At 46.5% G+C, this 13,911-nt stretch overlaps 1 protein-coding gene across 2 annotated transcripts in view; it reads left to right on the top strand.

The window, feature by feature from the left end:
* The first annotated feature begins 626 nt into the window (after nt 1-626).
* Nucleotides 627-13,911, top strand: part of CENPC (centromere protein C) — a 71,701-nt gene continuing 58,416 nt past the window's right edge. Inside the window, exons 1-6 of one of the 2 annotated variants that reach the window (XM_039542080.1) lie at nt 627-896; nt 7,286-7,332; nt 8,869-8,933; nt 9,264-9,361; nt 13,352-13,442; nt 13,552-13,834. In XM_039542080.1, the coding sequence (XP_039398014.1) occupies nt 882-896; nt 7,286-7,332; nt 8,869-8,933; nt 9,264-9,361; nt 13,352-13,442; nt 13,552-13,834 (599 nt within the window). In that variant the 5' untranslated portion in view covers nt 627-881. The remainder of the gene's footprint in view (nt 897-7,285; nt 7,333-8,868; nt 8,934-9,263; nt 9,362-13,351; nt 13,443-13,551; nt 13,835-13,911) is intronic. The other variant, XM_039542079.1, reaches the window with a different exon arrangement.

The following is a 13,911-nucleotide window of genomic DNA, read 5'->3' as shown; positions in this document are numbered from 1 at the left end:
TGCAAAAGCAGCCAAGTGTGAGTAAAACGGGTGGGTGAGCGCAGGCAAGGGAGTGGCACGGTGGAAAGGGTGGGCATAGTTTGAAAGGTGTGAGGGCTGTGGGCGGGGAAGAGAGGGAGGCTGGTGTCTGTGAGGCAGCGAGACATGGAGCAATGAGTGGGTGGGGAAGAGCAGAGGCGTGTGGAGCGGGCACGCAATGAAACCAAGCCTGGGGGCGCGAACGCGCCGAGTGTGAGGGAGGCTGGGTGTGCAAGAAGGCAGGCCGGGGGGGAGGTGTGCCCAGACGGCAGGGCTGCGTGTACAAGGGGGCGAGGCAGGAGCGCGCAGCCCGGGCAGAATGGGTGCCTCCGGGGCGGATAGGCGCGCGGAGGGCGGCAGGGATATGACTGTCGGGGGGGGGGGGGGGCGATGCACGGGGCCGCGCGGAGAGCGGGGGTACGAGCAGGTGTGCCTGGGGGCGTGGGCGCGCGCGGAGGGTGGCGGGGATACGTGAGGACGTGCGCGCGGGAATCTGAGGTAGAGGCAGGTGTGCCGGGGGGCGGGTGCGCGCGGAGGGCGGGGCCGGGAGGCGGGGGTGCGAAGTCGCTCCCTGTCTCTACTCCCACCCCTCCCGCCTAGGGCCGCACACTCTGTGGGAAACAGAGGCTCGTGCGCAGGCGCAACACCCACCAGCAAGCGGTGAGGAGGGGACGGCTCTCTATGACGCACGCCCCCGTTAACCAATGAGCGTTCCCTATCCCCTCCCTCAGCAGGAGCGCGTGCGCAGCGGAGGAGACCCGAGTTTTCAAATAGCCGGAGCGGAGACGGGCGGCGCGCGCGGGCGCGCACGGGCGCGATCTGGACCGGCAGCGGCGTAGGCCTGGGGCAGCGCTGACGCCGACATGGCGGAGCCGCTGGTGAGAGAGCGGGGGAGGGGCAGGGTCCGCGGGGGGAGGGTCTGGGGGTGCCTCGGCCCGAGCCTGGTTACTGCTTGCGGGGCTCCCGCTCCCGCCTTGGGGCTGAGCCGAGGATCCTGGGCGGGGGGTGGTTTCCAGGGCAGGATGCTGGGCGGGGTTGGGGAGGGTGAATGTGGGGATCCTACCTGGGGGTAGTTATTTCTTAGGTGTGTTACGGTAGCCCAGAGGCTCCCCCTGGGGGATAGATATTTCTTAGGTGTGTTACGGTAGCCCAGAGGCTCCCCCTGGGGGATAGTTATTTCTTAGGTGTGTTACGGTAGCCCAGAGGCTCCCCCTGGGGGATAGTTATTTCTTAGGTGTGTTACGGTAGCACCCAAGAACCCCACTGGGGATAATTATTTATTCGGTGTGTCACGGTAATGACCAGCAGCCCCACTGGCGGTAATTATTAGGTATTTTATGGTAGCACCCAGGAGCCCCTCCGGGGGTAGTTATTTCTTAGGTGTGTTACGGAAGCGCCCAGGTGCCCCCTCCCCAGGGGCCGATATTTAGGTGTATTACAGTAGCGCCCATAGGCCAGGGCCCCATTGTGCTAGGCATTGTACAGATACAAAGCTCGCCCCCCATGCCCTATGGAGCTGCCTGCCTAAGCATACGACAGTGGGTGGAGCCAATAACATGTGGGTGTTAAGGTGGTGTGGGCTGTCCACTCTACCTGTGGCACAGGCCAGCACATCTTCCCTGCAGTCTCTTTCCTGTTGCAAGTGGGCTGATGCTGCCCTGTGTTGCAAGCCAGGTAGATTTTCCTGGCTTCTTAGGGCTTGTCTACACTACCCACTGGATCGACAGGCAGCGATTGATCCAGCGGGGGTCTCTATGCGATAAATCGACCGCTGAGCACTCTCCCGTGGACTCCGGTACTCCATCAGAATGAGAAGTGCAAGCAGAGTCGATGGGAGAGTGTCAGCTGTCAACTTACCGCTGTGAAGACATTGTGGTAAACAGATCTAAGTATGTCAACTTCAGCTGTGCTATTCACTTAGCTAAAGTTACCTATCTTAGATCGACCCTGCGTGGTTGTGTAGACAAGCCCTCGGTCTCTTGTGTTGGGTCCCTTTGTCTCACACAAGGGGATGTTTAGGAAGTGCTTATCATCCAGAAATCTTAATATACTTGATAATCTGTTTTTTAGTACTCCCTGCTGCAGCAGGATCCTCATTAAACTGAACAGTTCCCAGCAGTTACTGTGCTTTGGGGTTATTAGAGAAGTTTCTCTATGTAGTTATAATAGGAAATAACTATGATAATTGGCATATAATGGCAAATATTGACTTGTTAACAGTGACCTGCAAAGGGGCAAAAGAAGTCTTTTTACGTAAGAGTTTGTAGATTAATTACCAATAGCTTGTTCTACCATGTGCATTACATATGTGTTTTAAACTTGCTCTCTCACCACAACACTGTTATTAAGCAGGCTTCCACAATGTAATACATGAGTTCCTATCAAACTTAGTTTTACAGTAGTTGGATTTTGTGTGAACTTTGTGCTATTGTGTTTAAAGTTTCTCAGGCAGTTTTCCTCAGCAGTTGGAGAGTCTCATAAATGTTAAATATTCCCATCTCCATTTTCTGGTAGCAGGTCCTAGACATGGCCCTCTAAGGACTATGAGAAACAGAACTAGCAACAAGTAAAATTTACTCAAGCAATACTATGTCCATAGGCTTGTAACTCTTTAGTCCTCTGCTTCTCAATGTGATACAGGTGGGATCTGCTCCAGATCTTAAAGATGACTATGAGTTACCAGTAGCTGTACACTCAGAATCACATTTTGACCATTGTATCTCAGCTCCCTCTACATGCTTCCCAACTGCTATCTTTCTGACTATGTTCAAGCAATGGAACTTCCTGCTGGATCTGCACCTCTGCTGCTGGTTCCTGCTTTCTGATTTTACCATTCTTTGTTCCATGTCTTAGATTAATAGCATTCTAGTCACTTATTGTTATTTAAGAGAGAACTTGTTCTTGATCCATGTGTGTATTGGATTACATGATCTGGACCTCCATGACTTCTCTGCTACTGCTTTTCTTGACAGTATAGTCCTGGGGGTTCATTGTTGCCTGGTGTCATAGCCAACAAATAAGTTTGTGGTCAAAACTCTGGTCCTGCAGTTGCTTCTCCATTGACATGATCGCTGTTTCCTTTGAATCAGCTCTTGTACTGTCATTGGGTTTTGATGCTTGAGGAAGATTGCTTCATGTTAAGTGGGGGCTTTGATGTATTCTTCATCGCAGAGCCCTTTGGATTTGTCTTGATGCATGGCTGCTCTGGTTATTTCTTCACAGGATGTCATCCTTGTTCCTGTCTAGCTGGTGGAAGAATGGAAGTTCAGAGGCATTAAAGTGTCCGTTGAGTGCAGTTTCGTATTCAGTTACCTCTAGGCATGAGAGTTGTGTTCAGTGTCTGGGAGTCAAGTATAGTGTGACGTTGAGTGTTGGATGTGCCAGCAGATGTTATCAAGGACCCCGTTAGGTTGAGACAGGAATACCTGAAATTCTATCTTAGGTCTTCTGAGAGATGCTCTGCTAAAAGCTGGCCTGAGGCTGATCTAAACTGTTTTCAAAGTTGTCTACCTCAAAGCACAAACCTGTAGTTTCTCTGCTGAGTGCTTGGGTACTCTGCAGTGGCATTATTCAGGTTGGCATAATCCCAGCAGTGCCATTTTGAAGCTTGTCTTGAAACAGTTTGTATCTTCATACAAGCTAAAAATCTCTCATTTGAATAGCTTTTTTTGCATTAGCACTGGGGCTTTGCTGCTGTGACAATATCAGACTGCAGACTCCATTTCTGATGTTTTTTACCTTGTCTGTTGTCCTGTTAACTCCATGCTGGACTTAAATTCCAAAGTTTGATGGCAAAGGGCTAACAACAGATGGTCCTTGATTTAAGTGCTCTCCCATTGACATTGAATCATTCTAAAACATTGGCTGACTACTGTCCAGGAGAACTGGCTTATCAGAGGAGAGATCACCTATCAATGAAGTGACCTGGTAAGTGTCTGGGATCACCTGAAGAGGCTGATCCAGGACGAAGGGACTTGTGTTAATTTAGATGGAATCGAGGTGTTAACATCACTCTCTAACTGTCTAACATTAAACATTGAGGGACCCTGCTGGTTCTAGGGACTGGGCAGTGGTAACATTGTTGCAGCTCTTAGAAGTGAGGGGCTAGATCAGGCCTGCACAACATACGGCCGAGCCTCACTGTGCAGCCCGCAGGGGGATTCTGAATCCCCCGCACACGGTGCTCTGCGGACAGCCCAGAGCCCTTTGAATCCCAGCCGCAGCAGGGAATCAAAGGGCTCTGCGGTGCTCGTAGCGGTGGCGGGTAATCAAAGGGCTCTGGGTTGCCCACAGTGGTGGGGAGCCCAGAGCCCTTTAAATCTCAGCCGCGGCCGGGAGTCAGAGAGCTCTGGGCTGCTCGCAGCCGCGGGGAGCCCAGAGCCCTTTATATCCCAGCCGCGGCCGCTGATTGCCCCCTCCATGGATCCCTGCCCTAACTGCCCCCCAGGACCTCCACCCCCTATCTAACACCGCTGGTCCTTGTCCCCCTCTCCCAGGACCCCACCCCCTATCTAAATGCTGCTGCTCCCTGTCCCCCGATTGCCCCCTCCCGAGACCACTGCCCCTTGGGACCCCAGTCCCTATCTAAGCCTCCTTTTTCCTTGTCCCCAACTGCCCCCTCCTGAGATCCCCAACTTCCCCTCATGACCTCACCCCCTACCAGTCCCCTGATGAACCCGAGACTCCCCTGCCTATCCAACTGCTGCCAGGCCCCTGACTGCCCCCGTGAGCCTCTGCGCCATCCAAGCCCCCCTGCTCCTTGTCCCTTGACTGCCCCCCGGAACCCCCTACCCTTTCTCCAACCCCCAGCCCCCTTACCGTGCCACTCAGACCAGCGTGTCTGGCTCCATGCCGCTCCAGACACGTTGCTGCCATGCTCCCCCGCAGAGCGCCCCCCCCCCAGCACCTGCCTTCCAGATTTGAACACCTCAAAATTCAGGAGTGCTCAAGCTCAGTTTGGGCAGCTGTTACTTCATTTCTCCCAAATCAAATATACTGATCCACTGTAACTTGCTGTAGAAAAAGTAGGATAAAATTGAGCAAGAAATGCTTATTAGGACTGGAATTGCCATTTTCAACAGCCATTGCCTTTTTGTTTGTTTAAAAGGAAGACCGTGATATTGCATTGGCAAATTCCCCATAGAAAGAAAGAGTGGAACAAAAGAATAATAAAGGCACCTCAACTTTTCCTCATTTATGGAGGACAGTCTTATAATATGCATCCAGATCTCCAATCACACAAGCTGAAAATTGTTCCACTTTACTGCAGCTCTGTAACCATATGGGAACCAATCCTGTCTGTGTTTTGTGCACATCCAAAATTCCTGCTGAATGACCCACCCTGGGAGCGAGTTACCAGTGACCCAGGGCTGGGGCGGCAGGAGGTGTGTGTGTGGGGCATTGGTGGGGGGGAGCCCAGGGCTGGGGCAGCAGCGGGGTGGGGGGAGGGCACTGGTGGGGAGGAAAGGGGGAAGCCCAGCGCTGGGGCAGCTGTGGGTGGGGGGAGAGCCCAGGACTGGGGCAGCAGGGAGGTACAGGGGGGAGCCCAGGGCTGGGACGGGGGGCAGCCACATTTTTTTTTGCTTGGGGCAGCAAAAAAACCTAGGGCCGGCCCTGCCGGGTTCCCACAGCCGCCGGAGCACCGGGCCCTTTAATTTGCCCCTGAGGGCTCCCAGCCACCTCTTTAGCTGGGAGCCCCTGGTTGATTTAAAATAAAGTATCACCTCCCCACCCCCAACCTTCCTTTTTGGCCCACAGCTGTTTTGGTGGGGTGGCGCTGGGGAAGGAAGGTTTGTTTCCGCAGGGCTGGGCGGCCCTGGGGCGGGGTGTTTCTGCGGGACCAGGAGGTTTCGGCCCTCACCTGTTTTGGAGGAGTTGTGCAGGCCTGGGCTAGATAGGGGATTTATCAACAGTCTGGTGTGTGGCCAAGAAGAGGCACGCTACTAAAGCTGTGACAGCTCCCGCCTAAGTGCTCCGAGGTAGTGAAATATCCAGTAGCTCTCTAATATATCATTATTGCTACCTTTGAAGTAGCTTCTCATCTCAACCAGCCTCTGACTACTCTGCCTTAAGCCTCAAAATCTAATGGCAACACAAGAGCTGACTCAGTCCAAATAGTGCTGAAGACAATGCAGAAGAACTGCAGGACCAGAGCCATGACAATATACCTGTGTTGTTAATCATAGGAATATTCTGGCAATTTTTTTCAGTGGCCTGCATGCCCATCCTAGCCATGTTACAAGTTCAAGGTTAAAAACCCCAAGGGCTTATTTAGTGGAATAAAGTCATCAAACCCTTTAGTGTGTGTGTGTGTGTGTGTGTGTTTGCTTGCCTCTCTTACCAAAAGAACCGTGTTGAAATACTGTTTGTAGCCATTGCTTCTTGCTTAAAAAGGATCTAGGTAGGAAGGTTCTAGAGCAGGGTGCCAGATTTACTTGGAGGAGAGGGCCGAGTTCTGTTTGTTTATGGTATACATTCAGAACTATGCCCTCTACACAATACACAGTAGAATTCACTGATGGTCGCAGGAGATTTCTATAGCTCGAGAGAAGAATACTATATTTGTTCAGTGCTTTATTGTTGCATTAATCATCAGTGAGAAAATAAGCTCCCCTTTAAACCTGCTGCTGGGAGCAGGACTGGGTGCGGGATCAGGAGCTGGGGCCGGCTCGCTGCGCCCCTCTGAATGTTCTTTCATGCCCCCCTAGAGGGATGTGTCCCACACTTTCTAGACCTTCTGAATTAAACTATTTAAATGACACTTTGGAGCATCACCTTAATGTTGACACTAATCAGATTGATAGAAGACATGGGAGTTCACCCATTTGAGTCATTGTTTCAGGCAGTCTGCAGACTCGGGGAGACATGACTGCATCAGTTACATTTGTTGTTCATTTAGAAAAATTATCTATGCAGTCATGATGACTAGAAAGTTTTAAAGTGGAAGCTTAGATTTTGTAGAACCTGAATGTCATGTGTGCCATGTAATTAAATCATGCTGTCTGGTGCTTTACACCCCTATTTTAGAGGTAAATGGTGTTACTGGCTATTGGTATACATGTGTGGGCACAGCTACCAGTACTGTAGAGGGCCAGAAAGCATCAGCTAAGGGAATTCCTACCTGTTTCACACCAGCACAAAACCAAAGCCTGGGAATCCTCTGGACTGATATACTCAGGGAACAAGAATTAGTTAAATTAATTTCCATTTCTTTTCCAAATAGTATCATGTTTGATAATAAGAAATTGACTTTTGTTTTTTTTAACAGAATCATTTGAAAAATGACTACAGAGCAAGATTCTGCAACAGAGGAGGGTAATTAATTTGTGTTTGCATTTTAAATTTTTAATTCTTAGACACTGACCACTTGTGAAAGTTATGTTGGTTTATATCAGTAGGATAATATCATAATTGCAGTCTATCAGCTATATCCCTTTAAATTGGTTATCAGATTTGCCTAGTGTTTTGCTTTTATTTTTGTGATGTGGCTATGTGGAAGTTAAGATGTTAAATACTGAAGAAGGGATACTGAAAGCCTCTCATTTTTTTTCTCTTGGATGTCATGGACAGTTGAGCAATCCTCTCAGTTAAATAGAATATTTGAAGATGGACATTGAAAAGCGAGTGCATGGTTGGTCACTCAGAAGTCAGTTAATGCCAGTGTTTAGGTTGTGTAAACAACCTTAATCTTGCTTTTTGCTTTTGAGCTACTACGTTACCCCATCCAAACCCCTTTGATTTGCCTCTGGGTAAGAGGGTGAGTGAAGGTAGGGCCTGTTGATACTCCCTCCTCAGGTCCCAGGATCTTTTCAGAGCATTGATTTCAGCCACCACAGGTTGGATAGAGATCTTGGTGGTGAGGATGGAGGACTTGCAGGCCTCTCCTACCAAGTTATTTGTCAAAGAGCTACTGGAAGGGGGTGGATGCTGGCAGTTCTGGAGCAGGAAGCTCAGTGCTCACTTCAGGGACCAACCTGCTGTGCTTTCACTGATTGTTACTTGATGGGGGGAAATTTCTGTTTCCGTTCCCCATCTATCCTAGCTTCCAGTGCGGATGGGGTTACAGTTGTGCACTCCCACCAGCTGGATAAAGCACTTTACAGAATTTTCAAGTATGCTTCATTGGCCTTTGTGCATTTTAACAGTCTGCAGGAGTTGTTCCTCAATCTATTCCTTCATTGCAAGTTTCACTGGGGGCCTTATTCAGCCCCTTCATACCTTAGTTTCTGTAGGAGCCATTTCCCTGTTTGCAGTTGTCCTTGCCAATTTGCAGTAATACATTTTGTTATTTTTACTATGCATCTAAGTCACACATGCATATGCTGGGAGTCCATTTTTAGGTGCACACTTTATTGGCTTAGTGAAAAAATCTACTGTACTTGCCTAATATCTGATTTTTATAACCTTGTAACTTACTCATATCAAAAAACAATTTCTTCCTATCCACTAGTCAGTGATACCCAATGGGGGATGCTCTCAAGCAAGATTTCACCTTTCATTTTCAAACTGTTTTACCTGTACGGCAGTTTAGGAAAAGAGTTGTAAATTTTGTTCTATGGGAAGACAACATTCCTTCACTCCCCTCACACACAACATTGGTTGTTTTCCCTTGAATTAAAAAAACAACAACCCCAAAACACTCCATGAAGAAAACTAAGCATGGTAAATGAAAAGTTTACAGGAAGTTATGAACTAATGTAAACACTGATTACACTGTCAACCATTATGTAAGGTTAAGCATAGTGCATGCTGCTGCATATGCTGAGATAAACAGGTTCTGTGCAAATTTAAAGTAGGTAACTTTTTACTGCAAATGATTCTTTCAATGTATTTTTTCCTTCTTCCCTCTAGAAAACAACAGATTAATGTACAGCCAGGCCAAAATGTACTGAAAATTATACGAGATTGTTTTGAAAGTAAGCTTCAAACTTTTGTCTGTAATTAGTATCTTTGATTTATCTTTTTATGAGCAAATCGTAACACTCTCCTTAATTTCACCTCGTGGAAAAGGAGTAGTTGTATAAGCAGTTTAATTTTTCATGTAGCATGTCTATAGCATAATGCAAAAAAGATGCAATGATCTTTCTAAAAATACATGGACACTGTACTATAACCTTTTACATAAACATTATCTTTCCCTGTTGACTGGATATTTTCTCATTAATTTTGAGTAAATCATATTTTTGAAAACATGCAAGCTATGTACTATTCCATTTATCTCGTTACATTTACTTTTTTCTTTTTAGATTGTGTTAGTGATTCTACAATAAATTCTCCAAGCATATCACATTGCTCAACCCCTGTCATTTTAAAGCAAAAGGAGGATTTATTACTCAGCAAAGAGGTCAGTTTGTTAATATAGCTGTGTAACTGTTTGGTGTGGGGAACAGTTTCCCTTTTGTTCCCATTGGACAGTTTTATACATGTACCTCTTGACGTATACAGTCTGTACATTTTCTTTATATTTGTGGCATAATTTAGCCCTCTGCTGCAGCGGTTCTCAAACTTCATCGCACCGTGATCCCCTTCTGACAACAAAAATTACTACATGACCACAGGAGGGAGGACCGAAGCGTGAGCCTGCCCAAGCCTTACTGCCCCGGGTGTGGGGGCCAAAGCCTGAGCCCCACTGCTCTGGGCAGGGGGGCCAAAGCTGTACTTCAAGGGCTTCAGCCCCAGGCATGGTGCCTGCAACCTGAACCCTCAGGCTTTGGCTTTGCCCCTGGGCAGTGGGGCTCGGGATTCAAGCCTGGGCCCCAGCAAATCTAAGCCAGCCCTGGCGACCCCATTCAAAGGGGGTCCCGATCCACAGTTTGAGGACCGCTGCTCTACTGTAATGGTTGATAACATTATTTTCCTCAGTTGTCATGGTAAAACAATTTGAGCATATTCTCTAACAAAGGTTGTCTGTCTCCCTGCCCCATCCTTTTTCTCATAATAGTTTACCCAGCTTTCATTCCTGATAACTTTCCCTGGTAGTCTCTCAGGTTCAAACTTCCTTTGAACTTCGGCTCCTCTTGTCATACTCCCAGCTTCATCTGTTGGTCCCACTAAACCTTTTACAATTAAAACTTCCACTACTGCAAAAAGCAATGAATGATTCCTTGCCCACCTGCTGCTGGTTGGCAGAGCTAGCTTGCGCCCTAGTGGAAAAGAATTCAGTTGTGTTTGTTAGATCTTTCTTTGTGTTCTTCTTCCCAGCAATCAAATGGAAGTAGTATAATTGAGGCGTTGACGGATGACACTTGTCTAAAAGGAGCTTGTTAGCTCATAATCTTTGGTTGTTTGTAAGAGGTTGAGTAGTTCACTTTCTAGCTGGCTTCATCGAAACAGAAAGTCTTTGCCCTATGATTGCACCTGTCTGGGTACTCTCTGCTACCAAAGGGGTCAAGCTACAATCTCTTGGGGTACACCTATACTGCAATAAAAGACCCACAGCCGGCTTGCATCAGGTGACTTGGGCTCATGGAGCTTGGTCTGCAGTCCAAAAAAAAAAAGGAGAAAACAGAATTAATAAGACACATGCACCTCTATATATACTACTGCTTATATAAAACCCAACAATATTTTCCACATTTCAAGCACGATTTTAACCAGTTGATTCTGGGAAACTTTCACAGGAGAATGCATCAGGTACTTTGTTAGAAGCTCCTGAAATGTGTTGTATTTCAAAATCAAAATCTTGGAGAGCTAAACTCCACGGAAGAAGTTTTTTGTTATTGTCCTTGACGGTAGGAAGCCACTTCAGCGCAGCATGGTTGATTTGCAGGTGGAAACGCCGTCCCCAAACATATGGCTGTAGCTTTTCCAAAGCGTACACAATGGGATAACATTTCTTTTTGCTGATTAACCAGTGGCTTTCCCTCTCAGACAGTTTTTTGCTGAGAAACACGACAGGATGGAATTCTTGATCTGGTCCTTCCTGCATTAAAACTGCTCCCACTCCGTGCTCGGACGCATCTGTGGTTACTAGGAAAGGTTTGTCAAAGTCTGGGACTCTTAGCCCGGGGTCAGACATGAGTGTTGCTGGTTAAAGGCCTTCTGACACTCTTCAGTCCACTGAACTGCATTTGGCTTTTTCTTTTTGGTTAGGTCTGTCAGTGGGGTGGCGATTTGGCTGTAGTGTGGTACAAATCGCCTGTAATATCCGGCCAAGCCTAAGAAGGATTGGCCCTGTTTCTTTGACACTGGGACAGGCCACTTTTGGATAGCGTCCACCTTGGCCTGTAGGGGGTTGATAGTTTCTTGACCCACCTGGTGTCCAAGGTAAGTCACTCTGTTTAGGCCTATTTGACACTTTTTGGCCTTAACAGTTAGTCCTGCCTCCCTTATGCGCTCAAAGACCTTTTGCAGATGTTCCAGGTGTTCTGCCCATGAATCAGAAAAAAATGGCCACATCATCAAGATAGACGACTGCATATTCTCCCAATCCTGCTAGGAGACCACCTACAAGTTTCTGGAAGGTGGTGGGTGCATTTTGTAGCCCGAAAGGGGGCACATTAAATTCATACAGGCCTGAATGGGTGATGAAGGCTGACCTTTCCTTGGCGGGTTCATCTAGCGATACTTGCCAGTAGCCCTTGGTTAAGTCTAAGGTAGAGATGAACTGGGCACATCCCAGTTTCTCCAATAGCTCATCTGTGTGTGGCATGGGATAGTTGTCTGGGCGGGTTACAGTGGTTTGAGCATTGGCCTGCTAAACCCAGGGTTGTGAGTTCAATCCTTGAGGGGGCCATTTAGGGATCTGGGGGGAAAAATTGTCTGGGGATTGGTCCTGCTTTGAGTGGGGGGTTGGATTAGATGACCTCCTGAGGTCCCTTCCAACCCTGATATTCTATGATTCCTTAGTCCAACCCCTTACTTAAGGGCTCTGAATTTCACTCTGTACATTTCAGGGGTAATTTGAAATTGTTTTAAAACCAAATCCTTAAATTTACCATAGTCAGAAGCATCATCAATAGGCATCTTATCGAATATGTCCAGAGCTCTTCCAGTCAGTTTTGCTACTAATGTGGTCATCTTGTGGTAGTCAGGAAGTGCATGGAGGGTGCATAGCCTTTCAAAGGTGATGAAGTATTCAGCAATATCACTGAATTCATCATACGGTGGACTTAGTTGCTCCCATTTGTGGATTTTTGGAGAAGTGGAGCCAGCTGCTGAAGGGTTCTGTCTTTTCAACTCCAGTGAGAATTATTGAATTATTATTGAAGAATTATTTTCAACTCCATAACAGCGAGTTCATGCTTCTGGGTCTCCCTCTGGGCCTCCACAGCTCTCTTGTGGGCAGCCTCTTCCCTGGCTTTTTCTGCCTCCGTCTCGGCTTCTTTCTGCCTCCGTCTCCAAGTGCCTTAATGCCATCTGTCTATCATGATCTTTTTGTCTCTCTTCAGCTTTGAATCTGGCTAATTCTGATTTCTTTTGGACTTCATTATCCGTCATCCTAGCCTTCCTGTGCTTAACCTAGCCTAACCCAAGAGCTAGAGGAGGGGGAAAAAAAAACCAAAACACACTTGCGAATTCCCCTGCAGGAAGTTAACTACCCTACCCTCAGGCAGAGAAAGAAACTCTAGGTGCTCTCAGCTAAAAAAAAACAAGAACAAAAATACCCTCCCTGCTTTTCAAGCAGCCAAAAGGAGAGAACACCCACAGAGCACAAAACAAAGCCGTCCCCACCCCATTTGAAAATACCTTCTTTCCCCATTGGTCCTTCTGGTCAGGTGCCAACCAGGTTATGTGAGCTTCTTAACTCTTACAGTTAAGTAGGGATTTTATGCTACCCTTAACTGTATGTTTATGACAGGGCCTTAATTTTCAGTATTTTGTTTTGGTTATGCAGTTTTGTAAAAATCAAATGATACTCCATCAGCAGTGGTATTAACACTCCTCTTCCTCAGCATTTATAATTCAGTTTATTATGCATTAAAGTTTCAAGAGCACAGATTTTCAAATTAGTTTTTACAAGCCTCAGTGTGATTCATGAGAGATTTTTTTCTTTTTTTTAAAAAGTGATTTAAATCAATTACTTACATCAACCTACATTGATGCAGAGGCTAAATAACTTGCTCAGCATCTTATAGGACTAAGAACTGAATTGTGGTGAGAGGCTTGAAGTGGTTTAATTACTTGAATGTTTTATCACTTTACTGACCGTTACTGACTGGAAATGTAAGTATTAAATTGTGATGAGAATCTGCTTTTAAATGATTTTAAATAAGGTTATGATCAGAAAATAGGCATGTAATGTAAGGATTTATATTTGTTAATATTTTTACTGTTGCTATATCATAACAAACTTTTTTCTTTTCTACCTCTCCTGCTGTTCACTGTCACACAGTCAAATTCAGGTTTATTTAACTCTGTGAAGAAGACATTTAAGTCTACATCCTCTGTAGTTGCATCACCAATAAAATCAATCAGCTGTTCAGGTTGGTGCTATTATCATTGAATTGTTAAATTTTTGGGGTAAATATTTCTTGGGATTTTTACACTGTTTTTTAAGGTGAAAACACTAATGCTGTTTAATATGTATAACAGGACAGTCAACTGAAGCACATCAGAAATCTGTAGCACTTGGCAACATAGTTAGTTCTGACAAAAAAGAGCGGTGTGTGTTAAAAGAAGATACAAACTCAAGTGAAGATGATCTTTTTGATGCCGATGATCCTGTTGGTTCTAACAAAAAAACAAATAGTATATTAAAAGCTGTTGAAAGATCAAGCCAAAGCCCTCCTGGCATCTTTGATACTGATGAGGATAATTATGAGGTCATTGGATCACCTGTTCTTCTTGTTGAGGAAGCAGAAACATCTGTACACTTGTAAGTTGCTTCACTTGCTAAATCTACAGAAGAAATGTTTGAAAATTCTACTGTATAGCGGTTTTCAGTGCTCACAG

Source organism: Mauremys reevesii, linkage group 5, assembly GCF_016161935.1.
Source record: "Mauremys reevesii isolate NIE-2019 linkage group 5, ASM1616193v1, whole genome shotgun sequence".
Taxonomy (NCBI): domain Eukaryota; kingdom Metazoa; phylum Chordata; order Testudines; family Geoemydidae; genus Mauremys; species Mauremys reevesii.
This window is presented reverse-complemented; position numbering and strand designations above follow the sequence as displayed.